Here is a 24,044-nt window from a genome sequence, read left to right as displayed (position 1 = left end):
TAAAGATCGATTTTAACGCAAGTACAAAATATTTTCTACCGTGTGTTTCATATGACACAAACGATAAATGCACACGTAAAAATTATTAACGATTAAATTTGCAAACGCAAAAACGTCTAATGAATCTATGGATGGGAAATAACATTACTCGTATAAATCCGATTCGTGCACGAAATGCATCATCCGTCAGACACCCATTAGACCATCTCGATATGACCACGATGCGTTCGCATTGCTCGATGAGTAGTCAGTGGTCACCTAATGGACATCGACGCACTTTTTCGCACGGCGCTATTCGTCATGACCATCCGTCGGTGTATACAATACAACCGGTGAAAAAGCTGACGAACGTTTATACAACGTGAGAAGAATGTTGCTCCCGGTCATGTCTCTTCCCTAGTCCACTCACGTAACGACGAGAAGGCAAAAAGCGTGCACGTTATTTTATTCGTGATAACGAAATAATAAACACGAGTAAAAAAAAAAAAGATGTGGTAGAAAGATTCGCGTAATGAGTACCATTCCGAAGAAAGAAGGGAAGATCCAATTTCTGAGATTTTCTTAGATTATGCACAGTCCAAATGATTTTGCTAAAATATCTAAAAATTTAGCTAGATCTAACAATAATTTTGTTGAACTGTAAAAATATTTGTAATTATGTAAGATGCTCAAATATGAGCATTGCTGCAAAAAATTTTAGCATTCTAGCAACCACAGCTTGAGCGTCCTCTATAGAAATTATTTTGATCTCTTATTTGCTCTAAAATTATTTTCAGATCTATATCTATTTAAACTAAATTTTTAGATATTTCTTGTGTAAAAATTAATCAAAAACTTCTATCCTCTGCGTTAGAAAATTCGCTAGATCAAAAATTGTGATCAAGATATAGCGTTGAAGAGGCCTCGAATTATATCAGAGGATCTAATGGCGTTTAAACAAGGTTGAAGATCAGAAAATTGAATAGCGTTCAAGACGCAGAATTATGGTGCCGCATTCACCGCATGAGCACGAGATTGCGTGATGCGAATATGCAACGCGATTGTATAGACGCTCGAGTGCCGGAGGCTTATGCTGATAATCGTGCCTTTAGCACCAATGCCGATTGAACACGATGAAGCGGCGAACGTGATTGTGTAGCGTCGGTAGATTAAGGTAGCGAAGATGAAGGTAATAGTGGACGCGGAAGAGGTGGAAAGAGAGGAAAATTTTTCATTGGAGTCAAAAGTTCGGCGTACTGAAAGTTTAATTCCAGACTCTCTGGGCGTGGTGCGGCTTGAATGAAAAATCTCTCCTCTCTCTACCTTCACCCCTGCCCGCTCCTTCGTCTCAATTTACCCCCGTCGTACCGTCGCTTTCGCGCTTTTTCCGTTATCCCGACGCGGCGAAGAAAGACGTTCCTTTGCCGAACCGTTGCCGATTAAATTCGATGGAAGGGCTGGGTGCAGCAAGTGATTTACCCAAGACTTATTTCGTGGTTGAATTGAACGACTAATACATCGGCACCTTCATCCACGTTTCCCTCGTCGAGATGTCAATACCGCCACTTATCGTGACGCCTTTACGAAGGGCAATTTAGTGTCTCGTAAATATGGCTAGTGCAGGCTCCGCTTATGAGATTTTTAAGTAACTGATTTTTCGTTCAAAACAAAATGAATTTCTGTCGTAAAAGAATTTTCTGGTACTGAAAGCACATTGCAATTTTTATTTTTTATAATTAATTATTACGTATATGTTGCTTCTACAAGATTTTTACTTGCATTTTTATTTGTAACTATCCAAAATAATTACCTCTTAGTTTATTTAGAAAGGGGATTATTAGCACTGTTTAATTCTCCGAAGCTAACATCAAAATCAGTGTATAATATGATTATTGATGCTGGACTGAGATCTCTATTTATTTAATTTATAATGATTAAAAGGCACTAATTACAAAAAACCAAAATTATATAACTCGTGTAAAAAAGGATGAATACTACTAAGTTTATTTTAAACCTCCGTCTGTAATACGATCTTTTTTGGTAAATAACATAAATGAAATTTCACTCCCAAATTTTTCCAAAATAAAGGAGAGTGAAGTCTGACTTACTGTTAAATTTTACATTTTTAAACAAGTTGCCATTTTTCCTCATTTTTGTTAAAATTTTAATTTTTATTAATTAACACATTTTAACGTTTGAATTAAAAATCTATTTAGTAATATTAACAGAGATATTGAAAAATAGTTCTAAATTTCTTTACCCTTTTTAAAAACTTAGAACAGTAAAGAAAACTTGGGCTAAAAAAACAAAAAAAATCCAAATTACAGATGGAGGGAGTAAAAATATGATTGCAGACAAAAGTTAATAATATAAACATAAGATAATACTATAAATCTGCAAATTATATATAAAGAATATATTTAATTGAATAGGTCTAATAGACCTACTGTCAGGGTTAAGAGGAATTGTTAATACGATTGTGCGGAGACAACAACTCGTTAAAAAACAATGTTACGCTCTGACAGTTACGATTAACGTCTTACGATTAGGCTAAAGATTGATGTTCAACTCCATTTTGTTCACACTATTCAATACTTGTCTCAATTAATCAACGTGAAACGCCACACGTACGCCTCACCAGCCTTAATCTATGAGAGGTGCGGTCCGTGTGAGCGCGCGCCACTCTGCCCTACCTTCCTCGAAGCTATCAGAGTGTAGGTTTTGCGGCAATACGTTCGGGGTGGTAACTGCAGCGGTACCACTCGTTTAAAACGCATTAGGGTGGTAGGGACGTACGGCGGTACAAGTCCGTGGCCACTCTAAGCACCGCAATTCCGCAGCTGCCGCAATTCTTGTTCGTGCTTTTTGATCAGGCGCCATCAACGCTCTCGACCGCTTTACATCCATCCCTCCCTCACTCCATGCGCTTTTGTGCTTTTGTGATCACGCTCGTCCTTTTCTGTTTCAGTGAAGCCATTGAGTGTGACGATACTCAGCAGTGAGCACGCGCCCCTCAGCGCCAATCGGAAGTACGACATTAATTGCATGACAGTGGGCTCAAGACCACCGGCCAAGCTGTCCTGGTACATGGACGGCAGAAAGCTCACCAATCACACGGACAAGGTAAAGCTTTACAGCTAATCGAACGTTACATATGTAATGTAGCTTATAGACTCTATCACTGCACTCTGTTAAATTCATAATGTCTAATTGTATCAATTTGAACTATTTGTAATCATATTATTTTTGTAAATCGCTCTCTACTGCTTCTGTCTTCAATATGTCATTAATTTAAACAATGAAGTTAAAAAATTTAACTTACGATATTAAATCTTTTGTTTTTGACTCTATTACAAATAAAATTACTGCAACAAAGAATTAAAATAGAATCACTATTAAGAGGGTAGTTTAAACTGAACTTGTGGCGCCTTTTTATGTATGTTCTATGTATTTTATGAAAAATGTGTTCAGGTCTAATATATAATTCTTCAACGAAAAAAGATAATTAATTAATCTGAAGCCCATGAAGAGATTCGCTTGGTAAAAATATTGACTCATATTTCTTCAGTACAATGACTACTCCATTTCCGCATTCGGTTTCACGTAGTAACCGTTACCGAGTGCTAAAAAAAACGCTCGATACTCGATACCCGTTTCAGGTTCGATTGATAAAACGGTGGGTACCGTGCGAGCAAAGTTGTGTTGCGACAAGTGTCGTCGGCAAAATGGTAGCAGAAAGAGAAACAAACGACGCGATCCATGAAATAATTTCCTATTTTGCCTTCATCAAAGTGGAATGAAAAACAAAATAGTTCATCATAGTTCGTGGTTATTTCCTCTTGGCTAGCTAGCTCGCGCTACGCTAATGGCATCATCGACAACGAAGCGATCGATCTCCATTATCTCCTCCTCGTATTACGCCGATCTTTTATTTGTAATATCTCGTATCTCGAATGTATAAAATTCTTATTCGGCGGAACCCTTGCTTCGTTCTAGGGAAGAAGTCACGCCAACTCGAGGTCCGTCGTTGCGAAATGATTCAACGTCGACGAAAACATCGGCGACCTACATAGCATGGATTTGTTGTTGCTTCCCCCGTATAAATGATTCGTGAAATAAAGGGTAACTCGATAAAAACAAAGTGGCATTCATTTAAGAGTTAACCCTTTAATTGTAAGATCGAATTTAACCTACAGCTTCGTCAGTTTTTCATTTTACTGCAATTATTTAAAGTCAATTAAATTATTAAAAATTTTATTGTATTTTTTACATTAGTCGTCAATTTGTTAATGATATTAATAAGCTCAAAATATTGCAAAGAACTCATCGCGAAAAATATCACCTCGTCCAGAACCTGGGACTCCAGACTTTTCTTTGCGTGAAATTATAATTTGCTCAAAAATATACATATCAAAAATATACATATTATTAAGCACCAACATCTGCTTGGACCAAATATAGCCTTCTTCACTTATATGTTTTTTCATGTCTATATAAATATAATATACAAACATATCTATATTATTCTGTATATAAATAAAAAATATATCTATATAAATATATCTAACAAATATCATCTACAAAAATAAACAGAGGAAGACGTTTCGTGTTATTATTTATTTTTGATCCATTTTGTATATTGATTAGATAAAAAATGAAAACAGAGCGTCTAGTTGGATCCGACCGTAGAACGGGGAGTAAAGGTTCCCCAGGGAAAAAGGTCTATCCCTTGTATCTCGATAATAACACATTCATTAGAAAATTCCGCCACACAGTTCGTCAACTAAAAGTGAGAATCTCACTCCACAAAGTTCGTTGCTTCCTGATAACTGTTAGGAAGCTTGCACGGACATGCCCTTTGAAAGTTAAAAATAAAATATTAGTGTCGCAATTATTTTAGTCTAAAGAGATCATTTTTGCAACTAGATAGATTAAATAAGTGTATTTATTAATCTTATTCTATTGTTTTAATAATGTGATTATTAAAATGCTTATTTCTATTATAGTTTTTTAATAACAATGCCGCAAAGTTTACTTGTTTTGTTGGGATAAAAGTGTCATAGTAATATTGATTCTATAACAAATTGATAATCCTAAGTCTTATCAGTGAAGTTGACCAATAGCCAACTGTATGAAACATAATCACCGATTACTTCCGAATATCGATTCATTGTAGAATCAGCATAAGTGATTGTCGTTACGCAGAGAGACTGGTAAATATTCAAAATGCAACTTTCATCTCCGATTTCGATGAAATTAAGCTTATTCGACACGTTGTGTACGAAATGAAAGAATCTGTAAGAAAAAACGTTGGCCCTGCAAATCGAGATATTAAGCGTTAAAGTTAATCTATTGAGATTAGAAAATCTGTTAAAGCGATGAAGTTTAGCAACACAAACGCGTCGAATGAGAGAATAATATCATCGAAATCAGAGGCGAAGGCAGCATTCTGAATAATTATCGAGAGACTTTCAGTTGTATTTTTATTAAAAATAATCTTATATTTTATATACATTATTTGTACATAACAAAGTAAGGTCATAAGGAAACTTTGATAATGTTTATTACAAAAGTTTCCATAAATTACGTTGAGTATTGTAGTAATAACTTACGAAAAAATTAACGAGATTGTATATAATATTCCTAAAAGGTGTTTTTTAGATGCGCATCTACAAGAGGAAGACTGATGAATATATTTTTATAATATATTCTATTGTAATATTTTCTATTGTAATTTTGTTACAATAGAAATATAATACAAATATATTAAAATTAAAATGTCAATCTTGTAACACAAAACCCTTAATGTAGATACTTTATAATAAAAAACTCTATGTTTGTACCTATTTTTGTCTCTGAAAATAGTTCAAACTTGATATAGAAGTATTGGTACTTTTTATCCCATTATGTGGAACTTTTTGCCCCGCATGTGGGGTAAAAAGAGCTGAATGACTTTCTCTGCAAAATTTACGATATTTTTATAAGGGTATATATGCATACTTTCTTGCATGTATTTTGTAGTCAAAGATCTTTAGTTTTGAAAAATATCAACACGATCTGTTTGAGTTAAATATTTTTTATTTTATAGCAAAAAATGTCAAAAGTGGCTCTTTACTCCCCGGTCTACCCTACTTTTCGAAATGTTTTGAAAAAAAACTTTACCGTTAGAAGATTAACGGTCTACGGAGCCGAGAAAGGCCCACAAAATCGTGCGTCTCCGTATAGAGGCGGAGGGAGGGGGTTGGGGGGGTGTATGTGCATGCAGGCTTCTTCTTCGATCGTTTCCCGCGAAATCACTGGCATTAACGCCGGTATCGGTATTTGCATCGTTGCCATTAAAGCACCCCCTCTGACACGCCATGGCGCAATTACCGGATAGAGCGGCGATGCTTTCGTGATCTCTCGCTCTCACTCCGTTTCACCGCGATTCGTTGCCTCGTCTTGCGTAGGGAGAGAGAGAGATAGCTCCTTCGCCTCTCTTGCTCTTTGATCTCCTCACTCCAGACGACGCGGAAACTTCTCCGTTATACGTACTCGAACTCTGGCGTACCATCGATCTACGCCCTTCCTGCGTTTCCGCGGTGAAACTCTTCCTGAAACGTGATTCTTTGACTCGCCGCGCTTTCCTCCCTCTTCTCTGCCAAACTGCGTTTCGAATCTCGATATACACGCCGCTCGTCTCGGGGGCGGTATATAAGTTCAGAGTGTTCCGTTTCAGACTATAAACGTATGTAATTGAATCGGTCATTTCACAAAGTATCGTGAATCGACTCGCTTTACGAGCGGACAAAAGAAATTAATCTTTCTTGTGGAATAGTACGCCAAAATGGTGCATATTGGAGATATGTTCAATATACATCTTTTGACTTTGGTCAATTTAATTGCAATATATCTTGATAATGTTATACTACAAAAATTATTTTATGAATATAATATACTTTTTCATATTTTTTAATATATGCAATCAAATAATTCGCGATGGAATCACCATTTTTTGGTGATACTTTATTTTCATTTCAATTAATTGCACAAGTCGAGCGATGTTAAATGCGAAATCGAAACGATGCGATGGACGTTAAATAATCTTTGACCTAAGAGCAGGATGAAGTTATCTAATACAGGTAGTATAGTTATAGTACATACGTAACTATGAAGCAATGGATACCATCCATCATCTGACAACTTGTCAATAGTTCTATGACAGATCTGAATGGGAGAGATATATGTATAGCAGTCATAATAGACCAACACGAGCGCACGTTCATATTTTCCTATTAGTTTATTATTTTATTGCTCTTTTAATTTTATTGTTTTTCACGATTGAGTTTTCAACACTTTTAAGATACTACTCTCAGATTTTACATTAATCGCATTATTTCTACAACTTTAAATCAATAATCATTTCATTAAAAATTTAGAAAAATTTTTTTACTTGATTCAATCAATTTTCATTGGGCTTCTATTAAAAAAATAAATAAACAAATTTCAATTATTATTTTTAAATTTATAAAATTGTCCACGAAATTACTTATAAAATAAAAATTAAAACTTACTTGAATATAATTACTTTTGAATTATCTCGTAAATATTTCGTATTCAGAATAAAATTTTAATTTATTATTAAAATGTACAATTAAGTTAAAAGCATCAACTTTTGCCTGGGTCATTTCGCGTACGATGATGAAATTGCCATCGTAATTGAACTCTAAAGCGTCGATTTATCATTGTATTTGTTGAACGCTTTTACCAGAAAATCATTCTAGAACGCAATTTGTCGAATGAAATCGAAACAAGCACTAGAAAATTAACTGTATCTACTCCAATTGTTCTCCTCTGTCATTGTCTTATCCACGATTCTTTGGAAAAATTCACATCGATTTTTTCATACTATTTGAACATTGCTCTACATTGACAAACAACAGTTTCCTTATTGAATTCCGAGATAATTTGCGCAATTTTAAAGATACAAAGCTATAATGAAAAGTGCAAATTGTCCGATTGTTGAGATCTGTAATAAATTATGACGGAAGAAATACTAAAGAGATATACGATTTCAACGCGTGGAAATTTCACGTAACGTCATTCTCTCGCTAGTTATTTCATGCATAATCGAGACGCAGTAAAACCTTCCGAATGAAAAATGAGTGCGGGTATACGAGAGCTCCAGTTACGCTGCCGCTCATACACGTGGATTTTGCAATAACGATTCGCCGATTCGATCGGTGTCGCGCGACCGGCCATGATCGACGATGATCCGCTAGTGGCGGAGATCCAAAGAGCTGATATTTTCCGCCGCAAAATAACGATCACGTTGTTGGCTGCTGCCGGGTAGGCGGCATCCAGTTCTGACACGTTCGCGCTATCTCGCGTTATACGTCATAATATCGCGGTGTCGAATGAAGTTCGGTACCGGTAGACATATCGAGGAATACAGCGAACGCAGGGAAAGAGACAGAGAGAGAAAGAGACACAGAGAAGAGAGAAAAGAGAGAGGAGAGAGAGAGAGAGAGAGAGAGAGAACAGAGGGGTGAAGCAAGAGCGAGATGTAGAGAGGGAGGATGGAAGAGAGGGTGGATTGTGGACAGTACAGTTGGCAGTGGGTGATTCGACTTCGCCGATTTATGACCGCCGCGCGAATTTCGAGCCAATTTCGTTCTGGGCTTTACATACGTACAATGTGGTCCAAAAGTTTCGATCCTTTCGCTGGGGCAAACTGCTTCAATGCGTTATCGCCGCTCGTCGAGAGTGTCGTATCTTCTGGCGGAAGATATCGATTAGAACGTACTAGAAATTGCAAAATTGCAAGTACGCCGTGTATGGGTTTAGTTGCATGTTATAAATTTGAGATAGTGGTATATTGATGTCTCTTTTCTTTCTTTTTAAACGCGCTTTTGTTACAGCCTGTGCTTTTATTACAGCCTATGTTCTGGAGAAAATGCCTGAAATGTTGCGTGTTTTTTTCCAAACGTATTAACATGATTTTAATCGGGCTTTCGAGAAAAATAGAAGGTAAATTTTAATATTTTTAATGATATGAGATGGCCATTCAGTTAACCGGCAACATTTTTATTACGTGCACGAAACCGTTATCTTTTTCCTTATTTTTAAAACGTAAAATTCTAAGTTCGTATGTTGCATATGCTTGATACATTCACTAAATTTAGAACGATACATATTATTCCATTAAAACGACCGATGTTAAAGAAAGATAGTAGTAGGACGACCTGACAAATATAATAAGCGTAAATGTAACCTGGCATATATGTATATATCCGACACAAGTTGTACATTATATTTAAGTAATATTGTGAAATAAATGTAACTTGGCATATATACATATATCCGACACAAATTGTACATTATATTAAGTAATATTGTGAAATAGTAAATATTGTGAAAATATTGTGAAATATTGTAAAATAATAAAATTCTTGAATTTTGAGGAATTTAAAGTATGATGAATCGTGGGGATTTTTTTATACGGGAAATATTTAAATAAAATTTTTTTTAAGTTAGAAATGTTAAAAATAATTTAAAATAGATTTTCTTCGTCCTTTTTTGCGATAATTTTATAAATAATTTATTTTTATTTCCATAAAACTCGTATTTCAGAGACAAAATCAGCATTTGAAAATTAAAAATAAAAGAATTTGCATAGCTATGAGATGTCAATATATGTATTTTTATTTACAACTAAAATTTCAAAGGTCTTATTTTTTAAACTTGATTATGAATATAAAGCCCTCCAAAAAATTGACATAAATATTCTATATCTAACAAAAAATAAATTCAAAAAATAGTATTGTTGATAAATAATATCTATTTTTATAATTTTAATATTTTGTTAATTCTTTTTTATTTTTATTATCATCAGTACACTTTTGAAACAATAAATTAAGAGTATTTTATATTTATATATTATAGTTGAAACTATTGTATTAACTTCAAAAAATTTCTTTTTTAAAGTTTTATTTTGCGGAGTTGGGATTTTATTCAAGCATATTCTATATGCAACAAAATAATGGCTCAAATTATAGATATCATCAAAAATATTACAAATGTCTTATTTTATATTTCTTTTCTTTTACGTTTAAATTGAAATGATGATGTCAGATCTCTCTTTTTTTTCAGATTTTAATGTATTTATACTAATATAATTATACTGCTTATCCCACTTCCCAGGCAGAATGTTTTAATAAATCCCCGGTACACAAACACCAAATTTACACTATGCGCGATTTACAAATATTAAATACGGAGTTAATTACGACTGAACTTACTAATTAAATTTATCGTGACGCCACTCAATTCGGAGTTAATTCGTTCCATATACGCAATATTCAGTTAATGATTGAAAAATTTTATTCTGATATCATACAGTACAATATATGATACAGTTAATAAAACTTATGGCTAATTAAGACGCAATAAACCGTCAAAAAATGAACAATTAAAATTCAGTAATGCTCGAGCATAAATCCCGCGGAATACTACACGTATTATTAATAAATGATTGACACACCAGAGCTTTTCAGTTACTTGAATTAATCGATCTAGCGGATCAAGTGTTATTTAGCGCTCTCAATCCGCGAAAATACGGGCAAATTACATATAAATTGGAAAAAAATTTATCATGAGAAATATGTTCAAATTTAAGCATTATTGAAAAAATAATTATCGCCCGTAAATCGTCTAATATACAGTAAACAATATACAGCAATTATAGCGTTTCGATTCCTGTTGCAAATAGATAAGTCAAGTGAGAGAAAAATAGTTTCGGTTGCGAGTTGTTAATAGCAAGAATTAATTACCTTACAAGCTGGTAATTGCTAATTGCTTGCAAGGAATGATCGTGTTTGATGTCTCCTGATACTTGTCGCTATTGCATTTCAAGATTAATGCGATGATATATCGATGGCTCGTATCATCATCTTACTCACTCAAGTTCCATCACGTGATTGATAGCAAAGTGATTGCATGTACATTCATAACGTACGACATAAGTACGTTGCAAAAAATGAGCGTCTCTTATTCATTACTGTCGTGAGATATTTAACGTAGTGAAAATATAAATATTTGTGAAATTGTTTTTTACATTTTAAGTGGATTTCAATAAAACACATGTATTACCGAACATTTTATGGACTTTTTAGCATCGCATAAATAATAATTTCGTCAAATTGAGAATGTTTTTCAGAAATACAACAAAAAGATACCATTACTTGAATCTTAAATCCATAAATAATGTAATTTAATTGATATCTACATAATAAATATATTTGTAATATAAAAGAAGGGATTCAAACTGCTATGCATAATTCATCTTTTTTTTAATGTGAAAATTTTTATGTTTTATTAATTATTTTATCTAAAAAGGATTGTTATAAGAAATTTAATTCATTTCTATAAAATAAAATGTATTTTTGCTTTGATCAAAGAAGAAATTATATTAATTAATATATAATTTGTTACTACTTTTTTAATTTTCGCTTCAAAGAAGTAAAACTACATAATTTCAATAAATTAGGAAAATATTGAAAATGGTTAAAAGCCACAAAAATATGGTGAACCGATATTTTTGTTTTTCAATTGGTTAAAATCATACAATTTTATTTCTTTCATGCAATGTAAAATTGAAAAAACGATAATGATAAATTAAATTTTATAAATATTTACCGATTAAAATATAAATTTTATGTACGCTCATCAAATCAGCGCTGACTATTGAAAATAAATATTAATTTCAAAATTGGTAACTGATCGATAAAAGATATCAGGACTTATATAAATGTAAAAAGCATAATTAAACGTCAAGGCGCATAAATTCTATACAATATTACCTAAACTCGAATAACATATTATTTGAAAACTATTATATTCTCCAGAGAATATAATATCATGTTTGTATTGTTTTCATTTCTGATTTAATCTTAGAATGCTATCGTAAATTTTACGTATATATGAGCGAGGTCAGAGAGCGCTAAGCTATGCTTTCAGTGGTCATTAGGAGGTCTAATCTACCATGCTAAAAGCTAGGATAAGCAGAGACAAGCTTTCAAAAATTCTATCCATTATACATACGTTGGATCTCGCAGTGGTAGTATTAGTATTATAACGGAGAGTTTGATAAATGATTTAAATTTGTAAGCAATTTTATATGTTATCATATATTTTTTTAAATATCATGAGAAAACACACACAATTGGACTACATACTCTGTATCAGTTCAATACCGACCGTACTTATTCTTTTTAAGTTAAATAATTAAGTTATTTGTATTTGTAAAAATCTATATCATAAATACTTTATCATTAAAAAAATTTGTGTTTTACGTTAATTAAGAGGCTTATTTTCTAAATTTACTAAAATTTATATATCGGTAACAATACTACATTAATAGCAATAGCGTTCTAGTTAATTTCCCAGATATTAAAATATTATTATTGATATTATTAAAATATTATTAAGTATTATAAGTGTAGCTAAGTACACCACGCTGTTTGTGAGATGTAATAGATTTCTTACACACGTAAATAGAGCGAGGTCGCTCAAAGAAGTGATCGTGCATACATGTTTGATAATTACATGTTTTCTGACGAGACACCTATCCCACGTACATTTGCGTAAATACAGTAGCCGGTTTCGTGCACGTTAAAGTTACGCTCGTGGTAAGGGTGAAATACTCACGTGAAAGCCAGATCCTATTACATCACCCGCAAAGGTGGGTGATAAACGCCTCTTGGACTGACTCGTCCGGTCATTAAGACTTATCGCCGGATTAACGCTTGGCTTATAAGTCCTTACCTCAAACGTATGCTGCATCGCGCGAGTACGAATAATTATACTTACTAGAAACTGTACACTAACCTTCTGAAGACTAGCTACCTTTTTAGCGAAATTAGAACTGTGCATAATTTATGAAATTGTAAAAAGGTATTTAGAATAGCTTATTTCCTCTGCGCGGCGCGTTAAAATGCACGTATCACGTTTCTGCATTTATCATACGCGATACCTGTCTTTGACACTAATTAGTAACGAAACTTTAATGAAGCGCCTGCGAATTAATTCTCGTAACAATGTACGCGAAATATTTAATAAAATGTAGTAGCTGGCAATGAGAGGGATATAACTGCTGTTACTGTATGTAGATTGTTCATTTATTGTTATTCCGATTAACGAATGAATAGTATTTTGATATTAAGTATTACCCAATATTACAGTATGCATGATTTAATTATTCGTACTTGCGTACGATGCCCACTTTAATAGGCTGTGCTGCAAAAAATATTGGAAAAGCAATTAACGGATACGATATAAGGCACATTAAAATGTGTAATACATAATTATGATTTTAGTATCGACTATGAGAATAATTTTTCATAAATCCGATACTAAATCCGAGAGATTGTTAAAAAATTTAATATTAAATTAACAATTTTTAATTTGACTTTGTCTTAAGATGAGATTTAAATTGCTATATTAGCTTAAAAATGCATATTTAACATTTAAATGATTTGAGAAAATGAATATTAAAATTTTTAAAACGAACAGATTCGCGGTTCAGATTTGCGCACAATAATTCCGATTTCGAATAATAAAATCATTTGAGTTGAATCGTTTTTAATTTTGAATATTGCGCAATTGTATCTTCCAATTCCCATATAAATTGTAACGTTTCAAGCGTTTTCGTAAAATCGGAATAAAGTTTAATTAGTTATAGATATCTATCTTTTCTTGCACTATATCTGTATAAAAAATTTATTAAATATTTCTTCTTTTTAATCCATAATAGGAACATTTTTTATATTTTTTATGCTAAAAGAACGTATGAGACTCGCTAAAGATTTTTATAATTAGTTTTAAAAGAAGCTTTACAATTTTGAACTATATAAAAAATTACAACATTCTTAAATTTAATATAAATATTAATACAATAATTAGCCTACATGAACAAAATTGTAAAAAATAGTAATTTGTGATACATTAAACTGTTTCAAATCGTTATACTATTTAGGAAAATGTTCTAAAATTACCAAAAACGTTCTAGTTGTGAATTAATCAATGATACCTTATTAAATTTATAATGTTAAATTAATATAACTCGATTTGAGTTATTTTTAATCATTCCTATATAGGTCGCTACTGCTTCTACTCGATATGTCATTAATTTAACTAAAACAATTGAGTTAAACAATTTAACTCAAGAAAATGTATTGAATTTGACTTAAATTCAGTTTATTTATTAAATGTACACGTTAATATAGACGTTGTTTACTTGTTGACGTTGAAACTAACTATAAATTGGATTGATATACATTTTGTACAGAAATTAAAAATAAAAAAATATTATTTAACTTAAGAGCTCGGATTACTATTGATCCTTTGATATTTAACAGTGTAAATAAAATCGTTAATAATTATGTTAATAATAATAAAAGGAAAATTGTGTTCTGTTGCAGGTGTCGCAGGATGGTAATATGACGAGTTCCATCCTGACATTTCAGCCTACTCTATTACATCATGATAAAGTTATCACGTGTAGAGCTGAAAATCCTAAAGTCCAACGTGGTATATCAGAAGACACGTGGAAATTAAACGTTTTTTGTAAGTATGCTGACCCACAACGAATAGGTACAAGATAAAGTTACACGCGTTCAACGAGGCTGAGAAACGTTCTGTCGATTTTTACTTAAAAATGTCATAAAGAAAATAATATTCATCGACTGCATAGATTATCTACACGATACATTTTGTCTTGTACGTTGCCTCTAATGTACAACAATAACGTAATATGTTTTGTTGGGTGTTATTCCGAAGACAACATATGCATGTTACAATATGCATAATTGGAATAATTACGACCTACTGCGTATATGATATTGTACACGCATAAAATAAAAAATTAGACGAGAATAATATCAGATCACAAACCGTTGGCTGAGGTAGACCACGAGTTTACATACTAGTAATGGCAACACGATATGCTCTGCAGAATCAGCACTATTATCACTGATATCATTATTCATTAACACATCGTCATCAATATTATGCAAGCGAACCAACAATATTCGATCTGTACTAAAGGATAATAACGCGCGACTGGCCGTTTCGCCATTTTACACTTACTGCGATAAAAAGCGAATAAAAAATATCGCTTGGCATACAATAAATAATATATATTGTATTATAACTGTGTACAACAATTCTCGCTTTTATTTTTATATGATCATAAAGATGAACACTAAGTTAGGAATAAAATTATACGCGTACTATAAACTTTTCTCTTTATCCTCGAAATTTCACTTTAATCCTCTGGAGATGACACTAAAATCTGTAATACAATTACTGACGCTGAAAAACCCATTTAATTAAAAGGCGTAATTAATTTCAAGAAACAAAAAATGAATATTAAGTATATTTTAATAAGAATAATCCAAATCTGCAGACACAACATAAAGAAAACTGAATTGTTTGACATGTTTGGATAAAAGATTTCTAATTTAATGAGTCCAATAGATCTTAGCTCCGAAGTGTTACGAATCTTTTTCCTTTATAAGAGAGATGTAATTAGTGTGGGTAAACACAGAACGACTGAGAATACAAACGTTTCGAGAGTTAAATATGAATTGTCGCGCATTAAACGCGCGCATCACCGCGTAAAAACAAGTTGGCGGTAATTTATCAAAGCCGTAAATTCATAAGCGAGCCATAGCGCGGGTGTCGCTTCTCTGTACAATCGACACATCGGAAAATCCGCGTGCACGGCATACGTCAACGCGTGCACGTGTGCATAACGATATGGCCGGGTGACCGTGTACGTTGTCCATGTTTGTGTGCGTGTGTGTGTGTATATCGAACACGGTAAACGGGTTAAAAGCCTGGCAGGCCGAAACAAGACCGTCGATATAGATTACGTTCGCGCAAACGCGAATGTAATCACAATAACGAGACGTCAACGACGAGGCCAAAATGGAACGTCCGGCGCGGCGCAACGGTGGCTGACCAGCGCGACCCGATTTATTTGCCCGCCGCGGCATCTCCACGCTCGCAAATTTGAAAGCTCGGTGTGAGACAAGTCCGTTCCGTTTCGAACGAGACGGAGCCTCATAAAAGATGATTATGTCATAACTCTCGCCACGAATTCCATTCCGCGAATCTGGATATTGAGATTGAAGACAGATACTTTCGTATGCTCTAATAATAAGAAAGTATTTAATTGAGATAAATTTATACTTGCGATGTTTACAGACTCTGTAAACATTTGCTTTGATTATTTTCTTCATTAAGAAGAAAGTGTGTTTGGTATTTGCGATTACAATTATATAGTAAAACAATTATGGTTAAGAGCTCTTTTTTTATAGTTATTACTGCTATAACAATAAATATAATTATTGTTACACTACAGTTATGATAAAATAAAAGCTCCTAACCATAAATTTTTACCATGCAATTATACATATATATATCAAACACTTTTCTCTTAGTATTTAGCTTCATTCAAGCTTCAGTCTCTGTAATTAAAATGAGTGCTTGTATAGATATCGAGTTGTGTCTTTACTTATTTATATTTATGCTTTACTTCTGCAATATTTATTAAGTTTTCTGTAAATTACAAATACTAGAATAAATAACGAATGAATAACGATTGTTTCAATTTTTCAAAATTGCGCAAGCGATACAATATAACTGAAACTAATTTTTATTAATAATTGATAAGATAATTTATCTTGAGAACGTGCTTCTTATGGAAATTGAGCAAGACTCGTGGAATAATCACGGACATTTTCTTCTTACAGTTGTCCCAATTTTGCATTTGCAACTCGGCTCGAACATGAACCCAGATGACATCGAGGAGGGTGATGATGTATACTTTGAATGTAAAGTTCATGCGAATCCGGGTGCCTACAAAGTCGTGTGGAAACACAATGTAAGTCAAGAGATTGTTGAGTAATACCAAATACGAAATATGAAATGCAAAAGCTCTCTGTTGCGAGTATATCCGAATTCGTGTACACGGTTGTTAAAAATTTTAAGCTCGGCAATGCAAAAAAAAAGCCGATACCGAAACTTTACCGTGGGACGGAATCGGATAAAAACGCATTATTCGAATTGGGTAAAAAGCCCAGGTTTGAGTTTGAACAATGACCTCCGGATTCTCGCGAGTGATATATTTACGCTTGAATAGTTCCTAAAACTGTTGGCTCAGAGTAATGGCTATTGCAGCCGAAACCGACAAATAGGAAACAAACTTTCTGCCTCTAAAACTCCCCTCTTCTCCTATCCTCCTCTAAATATTACCCAACTTGCGAACCGTAACGCGAACATAACGCAATTACGCAAAAGAGTATCCTTTGATGTAATCTTAAGTGTATATATAAAATTAGCTCATCCTTTACCTTAATTAAATTTCCATTTACGTAGTAGATGCGCTGTTTTACTAACCGTTTCGCGACTGTTTACTTAAAGTTACCGCAACATTTTCTGAATAGAATACACAGTAATAAATTTCATTTCAATAAATTTTATCTTGGACGTATTGTTGTTTTCTTTAGCATGTCACGGAAAGTTTGATCTTCAACATTGTTCGAAGACCACCTTCGAAGGTGTATTGCAACCGAGAACATTAAGCGGTATACCGATATAAATGGCAGTATAATAGTCCTTCGCTCTGCTGACGTCGTTTTTACGTCGACGTTATATTCACAGATCTCATTACGCGTCGTTTCTCCCCGCTTTTCGCCGACAATGTCTATTCACGTTTCGCATCCTTTCTACCTCCAACGCTGACGTCATTATGTATTGTTTAATATAATACGTTATATTATGGCACGGTGTCCATAAATGCTTTGTAAATACGAAATGTCCAACTTTACCGACGTCGTCGTTCGCATAGCAGTTAATTAACTTGATATTAATAAAATCCCATTTAATTAAGTAAAATCCCATTCCCGCGTTGTCCTGAGTGAAGCCCATCTATTGTAAGATTATTCTCACCTCAAATGTAAATTTCACATCTGGACAAAGGTAAAATAAATCATTCTGTGCTCCGTGAAATCCGTCTCTTTATTGCGATAAGTTTGAAAATTGATTAATTAAAAAGATGTTTTAGCTCTACGATATCAGTTAAAAATATTTGTCAAAAAATCAGAAGAAAACGAATATCAGTCTATATTATCAGAACTAAAAAATTTTAGTTCTGAATATATCCTGAAATCTACTGCAAAAAACAAAATGACAAATAATTCGATTTATAATGATTTATGTAGCGGAATGACCATATTTTGCTGTAGTTTTAGGTAAATTTTAAAACGAATAAACGAGTTTAAATAAACTTTTGCACGAATATTTATTAGCCAAATATATTTAATGTGTCACGTCTCTTGTAGAAGGTATTATGATCTCTTTGAAAACTTTAAGAACGCAAAAAAAATTCGTTTTAGTTAAATGAAATGAGCACAAAATTTTTTTTGCAGATTTTGAAAGTGCATGAATAGCACATTATTATATAATTTATTCATTAGGATTTGATTAAATAAGGAGAAGCAGCTAGGCAGAACGTATGAAATTAAATTAGTTTACTTTTCATGATTGATAGAATAATCTTCGAGTTAATCAATAAGAAATTTGATTTAATTCGTAACGCTAGTTTTTCATTAAATTTGCAAATAAATACTTCAAAACGCGAATTCATAAAAATCGAGGAAAACAAAAAATAACTTTTAAACCAGTAAGAGAATTGTGTTCAAATTTTATGCAGATACTCAGATGTAACAATAAAACAATTTATGAAACTATATTTATATTTTTAGCAAATGCTTTGTGACACATACATCCTTTTCAATAACGATAATGATGGCATTACCATCATTACCATGTAGAATGGAAAGACGACTAGCCAAGAGATAACGGCAGCACTTCGATCTAATCGCGAATGCGCATTGTTCCAGGGAAACGTGATTCAGAATAACGCGAAGAACGGCGTGATAGTCCAGCAATACGATTTGGCACTCAGAGAAGTAAATCGGTCCCAGGCCGGAAATTACACCTGCGTTGCTAGCAATGTCGAAGGCGATGGTTATAGCAATATCGTGGAGCTTAAGATCATGTGTAAGTATCCTCTGCTATCATTGATATTATACATGCAATATGAAATATCCGTCCGTAGCAAAAATGCAGATAAAAATGCATGCCGACGCGACCCGCTGCAACGTTTGCACGAAAAAGGAATTTCGTTTCGAGCACAACTTTAAATCTTCCCTCCGACACTGCTCGACCTCCTTTTGCTGAAAATAACGTTTCTGCCTCTTCGCTCGCTCTTTATAAAGCTCAGCCTCGATTACTCCGTTTTCTGCCCGAAATCTTCGTAATTATTTTGCTCGTCAAAGCGGTGCTCAACGTCGCAAATATATTTCAACATAATACGATGTAAACGACACAGCTACATAACCGATGACTGACATTTAAATAGCGATGTTATTAAGCGCCTTCGAAGTGGCTTTTGGGGAAAATCGCGAAAGTCTAGTCTCATAATTGGCCACCGGGCTTATGAGAAGTTTCAAGGATATTATTCGTGAATAAAAATCAAGTCAAATATCAAGATCGTCGGTATGATTATTCATTAAAAACACGTTGAAAAGGACATAGGGATGAACGTGAGAGTGGAAGAAAAATAGGATGATCCACAGCGAACCAACAAATTATTCCGAACCGGCAAACTCGGATTCCCCCATACCTTCCGTTCGACCTTCGTTTACTCATTCCGCCGCGAAAAATGGGGAAACTATTCAAGCGAGCGAGCGAATAATGCCCATCGATCTCCCTTCAAAAAGCCAAGCGGTGGTCATCCCGCTTCGTGTGCCGCGTTTCTCTCGCACTTTTTAATAAATGCGCGTAAACTCCTCCGTTCTCGATCTCCATATCATATGCTGCGGTTCTCTCTGTCCATTGTATACATTGTATACACTGTAAGAATTGACTGTTTTGATTTATTAGCAGTAAATTTTTATGCCGAGATTATTCGCTAGCCATCATGATTTATAATAGTATCTTGAATTTTGAGAAAATGATTGCTGATTTACAAACACATTAAAGTCGAAAAAGCAAAAGAATTTGTCTTGATATCAAAAGGAAAGTTCGCTGAATCATTGAAGAAAAGTCTGACAATAGTCTGCTAAATGTATTTTGTTTAGCGTATTAATACAATGTTTAGTAAAGTTTATCAAACCTAATAATAGTATAATAATAATAAACTACGCGATTTATCGCAACTAACGATGTATCAAAACACAAAGATAACTTGCAAATTATATACGAAGCTAAATTATATATGAATTATATATGATAGCTTCTATTGTGAAGAAAAAATATTCATGAAAAATATTCACGGAAGCTTTTTTTCAATATATAAAAGAATAAATAATTTAAAGAAACTATACTGAATATAAGTACATTTATTTTCAAAGTTTAGTTTTGATGATAAATTATTTATGAAAGCTGCACCACCGGGATTGATTTAATAAAGTCCGTCCGCTTTTTTCTCAGATAAACCGATCTGTGTGCCGGATCAAAAGCGAATTTATGGAGTGGCGAGGCACGAGGACGCTCGAGTGATATGCAGGGTTGAGGCGTATCCACCACCGGAGAGTTTCCGTTGGACTTTTAACAATACCGAAGAGATGGAGGATGTGCCGCAGGCGCGTTACAAGAACTCAACCAGACATACCCAGAGTATCCTTACATACCGGCCGGTCACGGAAATGGACTACGGCACTGTGCTGTGCTGGGCGAGCAACACGGCCGGCCAACAGAAGAATGCCTGCATATTTCACATTATTCCTGCGGGTATGTACGCACGCGGCGTGTACCAGTAATGCCGCTCCGACCTCTCTGAGTCGCTAAGGATTTCCGTGAAAAGTTCCGGAGAAGCGTTTCTGCGAAATCTGCATGCCTAGCGTTTCGCAGCGCCGCGCCGGAACAGCGTTGTCTGTTGCTAAATCAGTATCTCTCAAACAATTTTCATTGAAACAGAAGGGAAGGGAGAATTGTAAACAATGTTAATGGCGCGTTGCAGGCAAACCGGAAGCGCCATACAACTGCACGCTGACCAACCAGACCACCGAATCACTCTCGGTGGAATGCACCGCTGGTTTCGACGGTGGTCAGCCTCAACATTTCCTCCTTGAAGTGTTCGATCAGCACACGGGGGCCCTGCAGGCTAACGTCACATCCAGAGAGAATGCGGCTTTCACCGTACAGGGTTTGGAGCCGGGCAAGGTACTGAATATGATCCTGTACGCGGTTAACGCGAAGGGGAGAAGTGAACCGACGTTGCTGGAAGGTTTCACGCTTAAAGTCGCCGAAAAGCAGACTGGTAAGTTGTGCTAGAAATATTCGCTTCTTTCCCTTGCGGGATCCGTATATTAAAAGAGCGACTTTATCGAAATATCTAAAAATTTAATTAGATACTAAATTTAACGCTATATCTTAAAATAATTGTGTTCGATCATTAAAATAAATTATGTAGAAAACTCGTTTTATATAGCCTAACGATTATAGGTTGAGCATTTTTAGATACTTCAGCAAATTCTTTTCATATAGAATTTTACGAAAATTGACAAAATATAAAATATCTTCCACAATTCACCACTTCACGAAGGAACATTTTTGTTAAAGCAAATTTAGCTAGATACGGATTTGAAAATAATTTTATTAAATTATCAAAATAATTATGTAGAATCTCAGCTGATTGTTTGAATATTAAATATTTAGCTATAGTTAAATATTTAGATATTTTAGCAAAATCGTTCTTTCCACGCTGGAATGACAAATTAATTAGATTATTCTGAAAAGTTTAACGTAAAAATACTAGTCTACTGTAGAATTCATAATAAGCCAATGATTAAAAAATATATCTATCCGAAATACGATCTACTCCGAAATACGATGGGCAACGTGATCGCGTCGCTTGGATCCACAATTGACAGTCCGATCAAAATTAATAATGATTGACAACGTCGGAATTAGATAATCGCTTCAAGCCTAACGCTATTGATCGTATCCTGCATCAACGAAATAAGTAATTTGATAGGAATATATGAACAAATTACCGATGCAACGTCGCTCCATAAATTATGAGACTGGCCGGAGGACGTCGGGGCTAATCGAATTAGCGAATTAAATCGAACGGAGCCGCGCGGATTGTTCGTGTAACGTTTTAATCCGCTCATCCGATCCGAATCCCCAAGTCGAACTCGGATATACCACCGGTCGTTTCTCGCAGCTAAAGAGCACTTGGACCATACGAAAGGTTTCACCGCGAAAATTGAGCATCTGGGTCGAGAAATTCAATCGGCGACACACACATACCATACACTCCCCCCCCCCCCACACACACACACACCCCCACACACACACACACACACACACACACACACACACACCCACGCGCGCACAATCACCTTGGTGGATATTACGCAAGTTATGTCCACGTCACGTATGTGCGCCAGTGTATGTGAATTGTTCTACGGAACGGCCGTCCGCCCGTCGTGAATCGTAATCTATTCCGACGTTTTCCAATCCACTTACACGAAACGGCCTCGACCAAAAATTGGCAGCAGCTCTGACGGTGCGTAAAACGCGCTACAGCGAGATTTACTCGTGCACTCCTTCGAAACGCGAATGCCCCTTCGAAACTTGTGGCTCGTTTGAATCGATGCCCTGGCTTATTTTACTGATTCGATACAGCGGTAAGGAAGCAAGAAGATCTTGCGCCCTGATAAAGATGGAGAGAAATTCCATATTGCCGAAAGGAAAGATGGGTAATATTTGTAGGGTCTATAAGTAGTCAGAAGAGACAGGTATATCGTGAGTAATTACGAGAATTAATCTCACCGTCCACTTATAATTATGAAAGTAGGAAGGATATGAAAGTAACATGAAACTTTCCGTTCCTGTGAGCGATATAATCGCTTCAACGGAGCGATCACGTCTCTGTGAAGGAGACGCACAGAATAACACGCTTATGGAGCCCCGCACGATTACTCGCCGTAAAATCGTGGAAAATTGATATAATTTTGCAAGGGGTCGATCGCGCGAGAACTTCCCTTAACCTGTAACAAGAACACATCTTTTGTGACGCTAAAGGAACATATGAGTTCTTGGGAATCAGTCTAAAGTTTTTTTGTTATTAATTTTTGAAAAAGTTTTAAAATTTTTACCTATATGAAAAATTGCAATACTTGAACTTAGTCACATTTACTTCGATCTTATTTAAAGTATTAACAAGTCCCGCTTCCTTCGCGTGTTCGTGAAAAATTCGTTCATCTAATTCGTATATCTCGATCCGGCGTACTTAACACGAGCGTACTTGATGTATAATATATTCAGAGACAAAGAGATTTCATAAACGGCAGAGGGAGGAGGGAGGATAATACGACGACTTATGAAAACCGTGAGAAAGGCGAATTGGACGCTGGACGAACTACCAGCGACGAATCTCACGCGGTTGATCTCAGTCGAGACGCTCGAGAGGATGAATCTGGTCGAATCCATCCCTCAGCCGTCACGTTCATTCCGTAGATTTCTAGCTGGTAGGATATCTCGACTACTCTCCTAGAACAGATATACTCGACCCGGGTATGTACATACATGTACGCGTATGTGTTTGTATGCGCGCGCGTGTATGTATGTATATATATATATATATATATATATATATATATATATCGGCCCGGGACGAATTTACAAGTGAAATTGCTCTCTCGGTCAGTTTCCACGGTGCGATTCAAGCGAGTACACCCGTCGCGCACTATCCGTAGTGTATATACGCCAGGTATATAAACCGGTGTACGTATGCAGACGGAGTAGTCGGTTCGAAAATCGATCCTCTCGCCACGAGAACTCGACGAGTGTGAAACTTTAATAAAAATCCGGAATCAGCTACCTATCTTGGACGCACTATCGTCGTCGTCTTGTCGTCTTGCTTCCGCACCTCATACGAGCACTCCGTGGAGAAGGCGAGAAGACCTCTCGATTCCTCTCATTCACATGAATGCCTTGAATGACCC

The 24,044-nt window shown here is 34.9% G+C and overlaps 1 protein-coding gene across 8 annotated transcripts in view; it reads left to right on the top strand.

Annotated features, from left to right (window-relative positions):
- LOC105150813 (synaptogenesis protein syg-1) overlaps window positions 1-24,044 on the top strand; it is a 444,748-nt gene that overhangs the window by 401,939 nt on the left and 18,765 nt on the right. For all 8 annotated transcript variants that reach the window (XM_087408701.1, XM_087408703.1, XM_087408700.1 and 5 more), the window contains 6 exons: window positions 2,948-3,102; window positions 14,439-14,583; window positions 16,776-16,906; window positions 18,927-19,086; window positions 20,521-20,820; window positions 21,050-21,349. In XM_087408701.1, coding sequence (XP_087264827.1) covers window positions 2,948-3,102; window positions 14,439-14,583; window positions 16,776-16,906; window positions 18,927-19,086; window positions 20,521-20,820; window positions 21,050-21,349 — 1,191 coding nt within the window. The remainder of the gene's footprint in view (window positions 1-2,947; window positions 3,103-14,438; window positions 14,584-16,775; window positions 16,907-18,926; window positions 19,087-20,520; window positions 20,821-21,049; window positions 21,350-24,044) is intronic.

The sequence above is a fragment of the Acromyrmex echinatior genome, chromosome 8, assembly GCF_024713525.1.
Source record: "Acromyrmex echinatior isolate Ae372 chromosome 8, ASM2471352v2, whole genome shotgun sequence".
Classification (NCBI taxonomy): domain Eukaryota; kingdom Metazoa; phylum Arthropoda; class Insecta; order Hymenoptera; family Formicidae; genus Acromyrmex; species Acromyrmex echinatior.
Note: the sequence above shows the minus strand (reverse complement) of the source record. Positions and strands in the feature narration are given on the sequence as shown.